This window comes from Sceloporus occidentalis, unplaced genomic scaffold, assembly GCF_023333645.1.
Source record: "Sceloporus occidentalis isolate IW3139 unplaced genomic scaffold, rSceOcc1.0.p SCAF_2, whole genome shotgun sequence".
NCBI lineage: Eukaryota > Metazoa > Chordata > Lepidosauria > Squamata > Phrynosomatidae > Sceloporus > Sceloporus occidentalis.
The window spans coordinates 23,692,943-23,706,066 of NW_028316982.1; the positions used below are offsets into that span (position 1 = coordinate 23,692,943).

General features: G+C 37.5%; 1 protein-coding gene across 1 annotated transcript in view; it reads left to right on the forward strand.

Annotated features, from left to right (window-relative positions):
* LOC149318048 (maltase-glucoamylase-like) overlaps positions 1-13,124 on the forward strand; it is a 184,447-nt gene that overhangs the window by 52,432 nt on the left and 118,891 nt on the right. The window contains exons 22-25 of the mRNA XM_089507700.1: positions 2,410-2,459; positions 8,197-8,367; positions 10,498-10,647; positions 12,143-12,349. Of these exons, the coding sequence (XP_089363826.1) occupies positions 2,410-2,459; positions 8,197-8,367; positions 10,498-10,647; positions 12,143-12,349 (578 nt within the window). The remainder of the gene's footprint in view (positions 1-2,409; positions 2,460-8,196; positions 8,368-10,497; positions 10,648-12,142; positions 12,350-13,124) is intronic.

Genomic DNA, 13,124 nt, shown 5'->3' on the forward strand with positions numbered 1-13,124 from the left:
TGGACTTTAATTTCAAAAATTTTCCCTCCAAACTTGCATCTCACCCTACATCTAGCAACTATCCTTTACCCAAGTAGATTCACTGAATTAATCAATAGATGGTCACTCAATATTTATGAAAATCCAATTGATTCAACATGTCTCGTCTAACAATTATATACACACACACACACACACACATATATATATACACACATATATATATACACACACACACATATATATATATATACACACACACACATATACACCTTTGCCATTCAATATATATTTTTCTTTTTTCAAATAAACAACCTTTCAGGATCTCTGTATAGTCACTGCCATCTAAAAGAAAACTGAGTTTCTTTAAGAAATAAAAAGTTGGCTGATAAATGCTGCATTATATATTGCTTTTGATAGGTACTTTTTGTGATTCAATAATATTAATATTGTGCTTCAATAATAGTACAACCTGTGCTCTTTTTTTAAAATAAAATGAGGAACAAATTTGGTCAGAAATAATTTTTATTTGTTTCATCATTCCATTGAAATGAATGAGAAAGACTTTTAAATACGTGGATGCTCAGTACCTGAAAGGCACAAGATCATGCTCTAATTCACACTGCGTGAATTTCTTTTGCCACTCATGATTGAAGACACACACACACACACACACACACACACACACACACACTTTTCTTAATAGCTGTTACTATAGGAAAAGGTACCATCTGCTTTGTAATCCTAATTCTTTGAGGCTGAAATGGCACTGCTACTCCAAACTGTGTACGCCTTTGACAGACATACCATTTATTAAGCTTTCTTTCTCTAAAACTCCATGGTGTTTTTGAAGTTTTGAAGTTTGAAAGTAAGAGCGTGGGAGTGAAATGTCACAAGTCTAGTGAATCCTGTGTGTAAACTCACAATATTAGAATGTCAGAGTAAATTCTAAATTATTCAGTACACACTTTCTCTTTATTTCTACTCTTTCTCGGAGCAGGCACTGCATTTTTGTTGCTGTAGGGCTTGGGGTTGCAAATTTATCAGCAAAAATAAATTGTCCTGCCCTCCTCTTTTGCATTCAAAAGCAGTGTGTGGAGATCAGCAAGTGAGGCACAAATATACATTATCATCTGTTAATTACTCCACAGCAATCCAGTGTTAATCCACTGTTAAAAGCAAAAATATAGTGAAGGCAAATGGCGGTAAACCTAGTGAACCTGAATTTATGGAATACAAAGCAAATATGCTTGTCTGTACCATCATTTTAAAGTTTTCTATCCATGCTTCAATCCTACCTGCCAGAAGCTTTTACTTCAGTGGTCCTACTGTTCTCATAGATAAAAATTTTACCTTTTTTCTTGATGGGTCTTTTGTGCCTTTAATAGCAGCATTAGAAACAAAAATGCAGAGAATAAAACTTTTTCTTATGGAGGCCTTTACCTGTCTTTTTTAACTGGTCATGCAGTTGGAAAAAAAGCAGAAATTACTGTATTTCCCCAATAGAATTGAATATTTGCTTTAAAATAGTATTGTGTATTATTGTAATACTGCATTGCTAACAGGTTGATGCTTATTTATGCCACTAAACATCCATTAATTGTTTTTAAATAGCCTGAATTGGACGGGAATGTTTCCCAAAATAACATTTTCAATGTAGATATTATTCATTATACTTTGAAGAGAAAGGAGTTCACCGGTTATCATTCATTACATAACTTCAAAAAGCCACATTACAAGTAATTACCTTTCAAACATTAATTCCAGCATCTGATCCCACGATAGCTCTCCATTTTAAGGATACAAATTTATTTATTTTGTTTTCATGCATAAAAGTTAAAGATTTATAACCTGTTTCATCCACTTTGTGAGCTTAAAAGACCTTCAGAGCATTTTTCTATTGTTGTTTATATTGTTTTCTATTGCTGATGTTAACTTTTTGGATCTTTTTTGGTGAAAATTTCATAAAGATCTCCTTTTTTGAAAAAAAAAAGAATAATCTTATATTGGTTTGGGATAACAGCATTTTGTCTTACACAACCTCCCTCCCCATGTTCACCAAAATAAATAAATAAATAAATAAATAAATAAATAAATATGAAAATAAAAAAATGGGTAAGAGAAATCCCTGTTCTTTTTTGCTTTGAGATGATGAAACATTCTTGCATTTTTAACTGCGTGTCTCAGTCTGTTGAGATAGTCTTCCTTTTCAAGGACCAGAAAAAATGCCTTTATTTTTACATCCATTGTTATCCCATATTAGATGATTCTCTGGTTTGCATTTCATTGGTCACTGAGGTGATCATGGAGTTTGTGCATGTACAAAAACCATTTAGCAGAGGCACATAGCTAGTGTGGTAATTAACTTCATTTACTCAATGTTTATTTTGTGACACTTGTTTTAAAATTTTATTTTCTTTTATATTTCAGGTACAGTGGAAAGTCAATCCTACCTCTTATATCAGTTTAGTGTTGCCAATGTAAGTATGTTTTCATTAGCAATAATGATTAAGGAACATTGTTCTCCAAAATGAGACTGCTGTGTATACTGATGTTAAACACCCAGAAATTATCTGAGAGTTTGAAAATTCTGTATATTGCTAAATATTATATATTCGAAATTTAGTATCAGATAGTTGATAGTGATTTTAATATCACCATTGTTTGATAGCTGACATAACATAGCATTTTCAAATGCATTGCTTGGTGTGGTGTGTTATTGAGCAATGGGTAATAGCTGACATGCAGTAATATTATTTGGCAGAGTAAGAATGGGATCATATTTAGTATTAGGGAATATTTGACAACTAACAGGTCATGAGAATTCCCATTTATAGTCATAGAATCATAGAATCATAACAGGACTCACAACAGCCTAACAGGAAGTAACAGTTAAGTATTATACATGATGATGAATTCAACTGGGAGGTGTTTTTCAAAGTAGAGGGGAGAAGGAGGAGGAGAGGGAAGGGAAAGGAAAGGAAAAGAAAAGAAAAGAAAAGAAAAGAAGGGAAGGTGATTATCCAGATTTGAGAAGGGGCGAAGAGGGACAGGAAAGAGAAGGATCATTTAATGAGAAAGAAGATGAATTCAGGTAGGAGTAAAGGAAGAATGAGAAAAAGAAATTGGTAGGATAAGTTATTACAGGGAACTTTGAACTCCCTTGTTGAAATAACTTTACTGGCATTAGTTCACTTCTAGCCACAGTTCAAAGTGCTGGATATGACTTCTGTGACTAAGTTTAGACTACCTGAAAGATGATTGGGGGGGGGGGGCATGTATTCCCACTGGCCTGGCATTGTCCTGTTCAGATGACACAGGCCAATAGCCCTGTAATGAAACTGGCCAGTCTAGATGCCAATCTGGGGGTTCTCGCCCAACTGTGCCTCCAAAGATCCTTAACACATCCATGAGTGAAGCCAGGTGCCCTGTTCCTGTCCTTATGGCCCATGGCAAGGGTGTACTTGGTGGCATCAGATAAGCCTGCCCAAATTTTAAGATCCTAGGAGAAGGGGTCTTATGGTGTATCTTCTTCACATCCCTGTCTGATTGGGCCCTGGAGTGAGGCCTTCTTGGTACAAAACCTCTACACACCTCAAATCAAGAAAGGAAATTTTATTCTGGCTTGAATCAGTTAGGATAGGCAGAGGAAAGTGGAAACAGAACCACAGAAGTGTAGAAGAAGACAGGAAAAACTACAAAGATGAAATCCAGTAGTAACCCTTGAGTGTGCAAATACTGAAGAAGCTCAGAACTGATCTTCACTGACTGCTTCCTCCCACTAGGCACCAATGCTAGCCAAGTTTTGCAAAACTTTGAGTAAGGAAGCCAAGAGAGGACAAGATGACTAGTTAGGTTCTCTGGAGCTTCGACAGCAGCTTCTCTGCCTATAATAATGGTGGTTATAGCAGGAGACCATATTGTTTTTCTGCACACTCCTCTGAGTTTCCTTTGCTTCTAAGGCCTAGTGGAGATGAATTAAACTCAAAGATTCAGGAATTTTGTGGTGTGATTTGCTTCAGGATATTGGTAGAGGTGAACTAAATACCAATCTTGATTGGAAGGAGAGAGGAAGGATAGCAAGAGTGAACCACAAGGCCTTGGTTACATGGTTGAAATAAAGACTGAATTTACATTTTTAGACCTTGCAAATTAAAACCACAGCTTCCCAGTTGTATATGATACTCAATTTATAATTTAAACAATGGAATTGGAAATGTGGGGGAAATTCTGAATATTTTTTGAGATTCATTGCAACTCTTATTATCTTCTGATCAAGTATGTTCCTGTCTTTTGCATTTTACAAAGTGTTGCTTCTGAATGAATATATATGGAATAGCAAGTGAGAGGGGACAAAGTTTGTGATAAACAAGCCAAAAATAAGGAGGATGAAAATTCTGGTACTAACAGTAACAATGTAATGATGGTTTATAAATAGTTGACACCCTTTGGATTAAGCTATTCCCCTAATAAACCAAAAAGTACAACAAAAGCTTGGAAAAACAGCAGCCATGAAGAGATTTCCTATTGTCTTATTGTGTATTCATGTTTAGGAGCTCTCTTAGGAATAGACCTGCAGCTTCATTTGTATAGGTTTATATCACAAATAATCATAATGATAGACTTTGTAGATTCTGCATTGTTTGGATTTGGATTTGGTGGTGTTTCATGCACCTGCCATGATTTTATTCTTTGGTTTGTGTTAGTTGTCCTTGGTGATTGCTACTGGAATGTTCTATAATCCTTTTTTTATTTACATTGTCCAATTTTGTGCTAGTTGGTCCATTTATATTATGCCTTGTCTTTTCAAAACTGCAGTTACAATTTTGTATTGCAGGATTGTTGCCCTGGCAGCTATGTTGTCTTTAATAAAAAGATGGTGATTTTTTTTAAGTGTTTAGATAATATTTGCCATTCACAAGACTTTTATTATGAAGGGGAAACCATTATTTTTAAATGCAATATGGAACATATAGGATAGAAATGCTGATCACCTATCTTTCCCAACTGTCCTGTTGTATGAGGGATAGTTAATATTTCTAAGTAAGGGCCAAAACAGGTGGCTCCAAAACACCAGACTGAAGCTGCCGAAGAGCCAGAGTGCCAAAAAACTGTCACCATGTGGGCAGCGGTGTGGCTTCATGGTGAGTTCCCAGCATCTTGGGGATGTGTGTCATGCATATGCCACACAGAAAACTGCTCCTTTTTGCGCAGGGAAAAAGTGGCTTTGCCGCCACTATGGCAGTCTTTCAAAGCTTCAGCAGTGTGTGGCATCTAAACGCCACACTGCTGGAGTGCCAAAAAACTGCCACCATGTGGGTAGAGGAGCAGCTTCATGACGTGTTCCTGGCATCTTGAGGGTGTGCGTCACGCATACACCACACCCTCAAGCCGCTGGTAAGACACTGCATTTTGCTGGTCTGTTTTCCCCCTAAATCTCCCAGAACTGCCTTAGAAAAATTCCAATTCTATTTAAGAATGGAACAAAAAGAATAAGGATACCCAGTTTCATCTTCATTCTTTGGCAAGTCTAGTTTACTTTATTAGCCACTTTAACATTTTCAGTCCTTTATCAACACTGATAGACTCTCCTAAGCTATCATTGATCCAAGCAGAATACAAAGCTAATGCTCTGCATCTTTCTTCTACCATCTTCCATCTTCTCACTCCTCCTTTTGTATATCCCTTTCCAGGAATGAAGTCTCATTCTTCAACTTCTTTAACTAATTACAATTTATTTTTTCCAATTTATTTTGTACTCCTTCCCCACATTTTTGAACTCAACTATTCTGTCAGCTGCTTAGTCAAATGTTCCCCCCTTCCTATTCTTTTTAAAGGTCTCTATCATGGCTCTGCATCTCCCTCCCCTACCTCCAGGTCCGACATTCCCAACAGTTGCTGTAGCATCCATAACACTTGCTGTGGTATAGCTTGCAATCAATCCATCATTCTGAAGTGGAAAGTTATTAAGCTTATGTCATGCAATTTGTTTGTAACTTTCTAAAGTAAATATGCATGTTCTAAATATGTTTTACAGAAAGATCAGACTAAAAGCCTTTAGGGATGAAGGGCGGGGTATAAATACCGTAAATAAAATAAATAAATAAAAGTTCAAAATAACTGAACAAATGTAATAGTGGACAGTTCAGAGCTTGGAAATAATTAGGGTTTTTTTATGTTTTCCAAGGGTCCATGCAGATACTGTTATAACTACAATTTTAAAAGCATTTTTTACCTTCCTATTTCTCAAAAGTAACGAATAGTTATGTTATGCTCGGGACAGACCAACCCAAAAGGGCGGCCTGCGGTGGCCTATTTTCTTCTGGAGGGAACACTGGGTGCCTCATTGTTTATCTCAGAGGGAGTGACTCAGTTCAGTGGGAGTGGCACAAGATGGCACACACATGTGTGTAGACAGCTGCCTGGTGTTGCTCTGGAATGCCAAGGTAATGGGGGGAATTTGGGGCAGCTTTACAGCCAGAAAACTCTGGGAGCAGCTCAGAGTATTCTGGCCAGTGTAGACTTGTCCTAATTATTTCTAGATTGTACACTAATCTCTTGGCTTGGATAGTAATAGGATAGTGGTCACACTGCACAGAGCACAGAACTTTGAATTCTGTGAAAGATGTGTGCTTGGCTTTCTCTTAGACTAGGACCAACAGTTAACAGCACTTAGTAGAAAGCTGTTTCTCACTAGGTAGGCAGCATGGAAGGGAGAATGTTGCTTCTGATTCCCTTTGTGAGCCTTTCCTTTCTTTTCCCTTTTTCTGTCTCAGAGTAGTTGTCCAATACCTTCCTGGAAGATCCATGGCCTTCTGGTTTCAATGTCAGGCAGCTGTTTAGAAAGTGTCCTGCTCTGCTGCCTCCTGCCACTGGTGACAGTTGCTTGTTTTGAGGTCAGAATGAGATGCCCAGCTATGTGATCCATGTGATCAAGCCTGGGCACCTCACTCTGACCTCTAAGTGAGTGTGTCTCATGGTGGTGGACAGCCCAGTGGGATGAGTGTGCATACAGCTGGCTGAAGTCAGAATAGAGGTCCCCACCTAATGGAGGGAAGTCAGGGCAGAGTATCTCAGGATATTCTGGGATGCTCCTGGAATATTCTGGCCAGTGCAGACACCATTCCACTGAAAGTCAATTAAACCAAGAAATGAGACTTCTGGGTCTGGCTAATATATTTATGCAGAACCTATCTGTGGAAGGTTCTGTGTTTTAAATATGCTTGTGATGGAGAGGGCTGTGAAGGTTATTGTAGTCATTGTACATGCATGAAAGTGAGCAGATGTGTCCATGAATATCAGATTCCTTTTAAACAATGTAATTTTTAATAAAAGAAAAGAATGAGTAAAGGGATTTGGAAAGGGACTGCAGATTTTGTGCCTATATAAAACATTTTAAGTTTGCTTCTGATATTAGTTTCTCACTAATCTCACTAAGAACTCTGGTGGCACAGTCATTAAATGCCTGTACTGCAGCCACTCACTCACAAACCACAAGGTTTTGAGTTCAGTCCCAGCCAGGGGGTTCAGGGTCGGCTCAGCCTGACATCCTTCCAAGGTTGCTAAAAAGAGTAGCCAGCTTGTTGGGGGCAATTATCTTACAGTTGTAAACCGCTTAGAGAATGCTTAATGCGGTATATAAATGAAACTGCTATTGCTAATTTACTTATAGCAGTTAGATTCTAGAAGGACAAGATGGTATTTTGCCTTTCTTTCCCAAAATATTTCAGATATTTTGTTTTATTTACTGTATTCATTCCCCACCCACCAGCCAAAAAGGCTTCCAGAGCACTTTGCAAATTGTCAGTTTGTCAGTTTCCTATCTTTTGTCTTATAATCTTACAACATACAACATACAAGGAAAAGGAGATGACATTGGGGGAGGGAATAAATTTGGCAGATGCTGGCTTCTCTTTCCCCCCTCAGAGCCCACAGTGATGCCATTTGGAAGATGGAGAGACTGTCTCTCCCAGATGGTGGGACCAAGTCATATGGGGTTGTGCCTGGATGCTACAATATATAGTAGTATATTGTATTCATAATTAATAAACTTGATCATCTGTATCTATGGGTGTTTGTGCTGATATAATAATTATTATTATTATTATTATTATTATTATTATATAATAAAAAAGACACACATCAGTCATTGGTTGATTGTTTTACTAAACCAATCCCCAATAAACAATATTGTCTGTATTCTATGTTGTTTTCCAGAATATCTTAACTATGACTGTGACACACAATGGTTACCAAGACCCAAATAATTTAGAATTTGAGGAAGTCAAAATCCTTGGATTGCCCCTTGAACCTACAGAAGTAAAAGTCACTTCAAACAATGTGGCTCAGACATATCCTGTCAATATCAGTTATAATGCTGCAGAAAAGGTAAATGGTGCTAAATATTTTCCTACATTTCTAGAAAAAAAACTTTAAAATAGATATGTCCTGTCCTATTTATAATGAAGTCATATATGTTTGGTCATAGAATAAGTTCTATTGGTATTGCTCCAGGGAGGAGGCAATTAGGCAATTATTTATCAAAAATATATATGGCCTTCACGTACTAGTTTAATTCCCCCCTTTTGTATCTGACATTTTCTCCTATCTGGTTGCCCTTTCTCATTGTGGATGAGACCATTTGTGAATATTCTTTACTTCCCTATCAAAACAAATTGAAATGAAAATCTCACCCATTTGAATCAGCCATATTCACTAAGTATAGATATTCCCAACATGGTGAGGACCATGCTGTACATTCTTGTTAATCTAAGTATTAAATTTTTTGTTCCACTTAAACTGTGGTGATTCCATGCTATGGAATCCTGGGATTGGCAGTTTAGGAAGGTGCATTTAAAATTCTCATACAGAGTGATCCAATGTCTCACCAAACAGCATGTCCCAGGATAATATAGGAGTGAACAATGCCAGTTAACGTAGAATAATAGTGCTACAATTCTATAGTGCAATGGGTCCTTTGTATCAGCTGGAGTTTGGTTCCAGGACCCCTTATGCAGACCAAAATCATCCATGGATATTCAAGTCCCATTATATACAATGGCATAGTAATATGGTGTCCCTTATATAAAATCAAGGACTCTATATATATATATATATATATATATATATATATATATATTTTTTTTTTTTTTTTTTTCAAGCTGTGGAGGGTTGAGTCCATGAATGCAGAATTCATGGATACAGAGAGCCAACTGTATGAATGAGCCCCTAGTTCCAGGTAAATGGAACTATCAGTTTTGATTTCTCCCACATTAATTTCTTTTTTACCTCAAGTTCTTTCCTTGCTGGCTATAAAGAAATCTGTGGATGTTGGAAAATACTTATCAAAACTGAACTCATGTTATCCTCTGTCCTGCTATGGATATAGGTCCATTAAGGTTAGTGGTCACAAGGTAGCTTCTCAGTCAACATTTTGTACTCATATATAACCAACTTTCTATCCTTACTTACGATATTAAAAATGCTGAGAACTCTCTTGCTGCCTCAAATGACACTCCTCTTGTTGGTTCTCACTGCCTACTACAATATTTGTATAAGTGCACTCTCCCAGATGGGAGTGGTTTTTGCCCTCCCTTGACCATTTGACAGAGGGCATGTTGGTTGTATACTCCTGTGTTTGTGCACACACCTGTACGACTGGGATAGCCTATATTAGACAGCATGGCCTTGGCTTCAGCCTTTTTCTCTTTATGAACCCCCTTCCCTTTTATGGTATAGGCTTTCCGAGTTACCATGCAGAAAGTTTTGACTGTGCCCTAAGTAGATTTGGACACATTTTTCCATCTACGTCATGCTACATGGGTTACTGTTATGTATAGCATGAGAAGTGATTGTTTGTGTGTGTTTTTCTTTGGTTGCATGCTTTCCATGTTCTTGAGGAATTTGCTCAGATAACTCTCACTGCTGGCTAGCTTAAGAGATGAAGCAAAGTTGTTCCTTAGCTCAGGTGAAATTTGCAAGAGTGCTAATTAGTGCCACTGGAGTGTGACACACTTTGGTCCTTCTCCTTCTCCTTCCCTTTATATGGATAAGCAATGGTGAACTGTAGGGGTTTCATTCCACAATTCAAAGCCAAAAGGAATGCTCTTTCCATACAGAAAACAAAATTTCCTCTACAGAAAGGAATATTTCTGCACTGAAATATTTTCTATTTGGAAAACATGGGGTTTTTGAACAGGAAATGCTGTATTCTGTGCAAAACAACCATATGTGGATTTTGCGCAGAAAAAAAACAACCCAAATTGCAAATTCAAAAGACATTCTCACACTGGGAAGAAACTTGTCGAAAATATCCATTGCTACCTTTGACAAGGAACTTAATGAATTACATACCTACTTTGAATAAAATAAACAAATCCTATAACAAAGCAAAATGAGAAGAGTTAAACGTTGGCAAGTAACATGGGGTCCATGTCTATTTTAAACATAGCCAAGATGGATGATCTACATTTGTGTAATTTAGTACTTTTAAGATCATTATTATTTTACTTTTCACAGGTTGCCCATATAACAGGTCTTCAACTTAAACTAGGAGAAGCCCACACAATCTCGTGGAACCAGATCTTCAGAGAAAGTGACAAATTTGATTGCCATCCTTATCCAGATGCAACACAAGCAAACTGTCAAGCTCTTGGCTGTATCTGGAATGTAAGCATGATTATGATAAATTAAATCCACATATTTAGAAACAGTGACAAAATATTGCATTTTCTGAGACGGAATTTCTTTTTCCTGTGCTCAGTTTCATTTCTTTTTCAGTTCTCACAAAATTCTACACTTGCTCTCTATGCTGAGCCTCTCATTTGACTGTCCTTGCATTTTTGTCTTAGAGGTTTTTTTTAAAGAATATTTCTGCAAATGTTGTGATTCTTCTCAGTATACTGGAAGGATCTCATTCTTTTTGAAGTCAAAGGCTTTCACGGCAGCCATCTATAGTTTTTTGTGGGTTTTTTGGGCTATGAGGCCATGCTTTAGAAGAGTTTCTTCCTGATGTTTCACCAGCGGCTGTGGCTGGCAACTTCAGAGAAGAAACTCTTCTAGAACATGGCCTCATAGTTCGAAAAACCCACAAAAAATAATCTCATTCTTGTTTCCTACTGGCTCCACTGAAATTAGAAATATTTAAAATCTCTGTCTTTAGTTTTGTTTTAAGTGTTCCTTCTAAACATTAGCTGGATGTTGTGACTTTAGTGATGGTGTAGCAATTTCAAAAAAATATGTTGCTTTCTACTTTCAGTTGTTTTATTTTTGGTTTATGCTTTTTTAAAACTTTTCTACTATACAGCATACAAGTGACTGCCATATAATTTTTGTTTTGTAGTGTGGAAGGTCAGGGCCAAAGAAATACATAGAGAGAGGGGAAGGGAAATGGAGGGAGGGAGGGAGGGAGGGGAGAGGAGTGTCTCTTTTTTAAAAATAGCTTGAAAGAAGTCCCTTCACCTATTTCCCTTATTTTGTCACATCTTCAAAAGGATCTTTTATGCTTTCAAGTTCCACCCAATTCTCTCCTAAGTTTTGACCTGTTCATGAACTTTCCCATGGACTGGAAGTTTTGATTGTGGAATCTTAATTTGGGCTTTGATCAAAGTTGGATCAGGCAGCCTCAGAATTAGTCTGGGTTGAATCAGGGTATTTTCTAAAGCATAAAATCGGGGCTGAATTGAGCTGTGTGGTTTGTGTCCACATCTGATTTCCATTGCTTCTTGATTGAATGAACTGGATCTGGATACATCAGAAACTACAGCAATGCACCCACATAGCAAAGCATGGTCTTGAGCAATTGACTTGAAATATAAGGCCCAAAAGGTATCTTCTGTCAAGACTCTTTGTTGCTTGTTGTGGCCCTCTAATTTTCATCAGTAAGTTTAATTGGAAAGAGAGGCAGGAATAGAGGGATTGCAGTTTGCTCTTCAGTTTCTGTCTGAAATGTGTGGGACAATTCTCAGAAAAATACTAAGTTCCAACTCCATCTCACATTCTCTGTATATATTTTGAAAAGTTGAGCTGATTACAATGAGAATAGTGTGGATTCTATCATTAATAAATACTGGGTATGGTATATTCCTTCAAAATTTCTTACTGATAGGCTTCCAATTCTGTCCACAAATTTATGTTTTAAAGCAAAATGTGTTTTTGTTTCCAGTCTTCTGTTCCTTCAGGAGTTCCATACTGCTACTACCCTGACAACACTGGTTATACCATTGACCAGGTTCAGTACACATCTTCTGGCTTCGTAGCAAACATTGGCAGAAGCCAGAGTTCTGTTGGATATCCAAAAGAGGCAATAATACCCATTGACACACTACGCTTGGAGGTTAAATATCATGAGAACCACATGTTTCAGTTTAAGGTAAAACATTAAATATGTTGTTATATGTGTTGCTTACAAAATGTGACAGAAAAACATGTTGGGGGACAAGATTTTTTTAAAAATTCTTATTGGATCTTACAACACTGCCCCGTGTTTGGGCAGTAAGCAACCTCTATGCAACCTGAGCTTCTCTGGCACCTTTTCAAGAATGGCTAAATCCCATTCCTGAAAAGGTGCTGGAGAAGGCCAGGCTGCATATGGGCTGCCTACTGCACTGGTAATTTCTTACCTGGATTACTGTAATTCTTTGCTAACTGGGCTTCCTCTTTCCCATCTCCCCCCCCCCCCCCGATTTCTGTGCAAAACTTTACCGCTGGGATAATTTTTTCCACCCGCCATTATGATCATGTCACTCCATTGTTATCATCCCTTCATTGTCTCCTGATCCCATTTAGAATCTGTTATAAGCTGTTATTACTAACTTTCAAAGCCCTTTGTGGTTTGACACCCCCCCCCCCACCTACTTGTCAGCACTTGTTTCCCCCTGTTTTCCTGTCTACACTCCACACTCTAGTGGTTTGGGGCTGTTGATTCAGCCAAGGATTTTCTCTGCCTCTACTTGGATATGCCCCCTTTCCCATGCTTCCTTCCATTTCTGGAATCTTCTTCCTATGAATTTACGGACCACCACTTCTTTAGATTACTTTAAGTCTAAATTAAATACTGTTCTATTCAGGGAAGCCTTCCAACTTTTGTCTTAATTTTATAACTATATTATTTGTATTAATTTATACTTTTGTGGTATTAACTTATC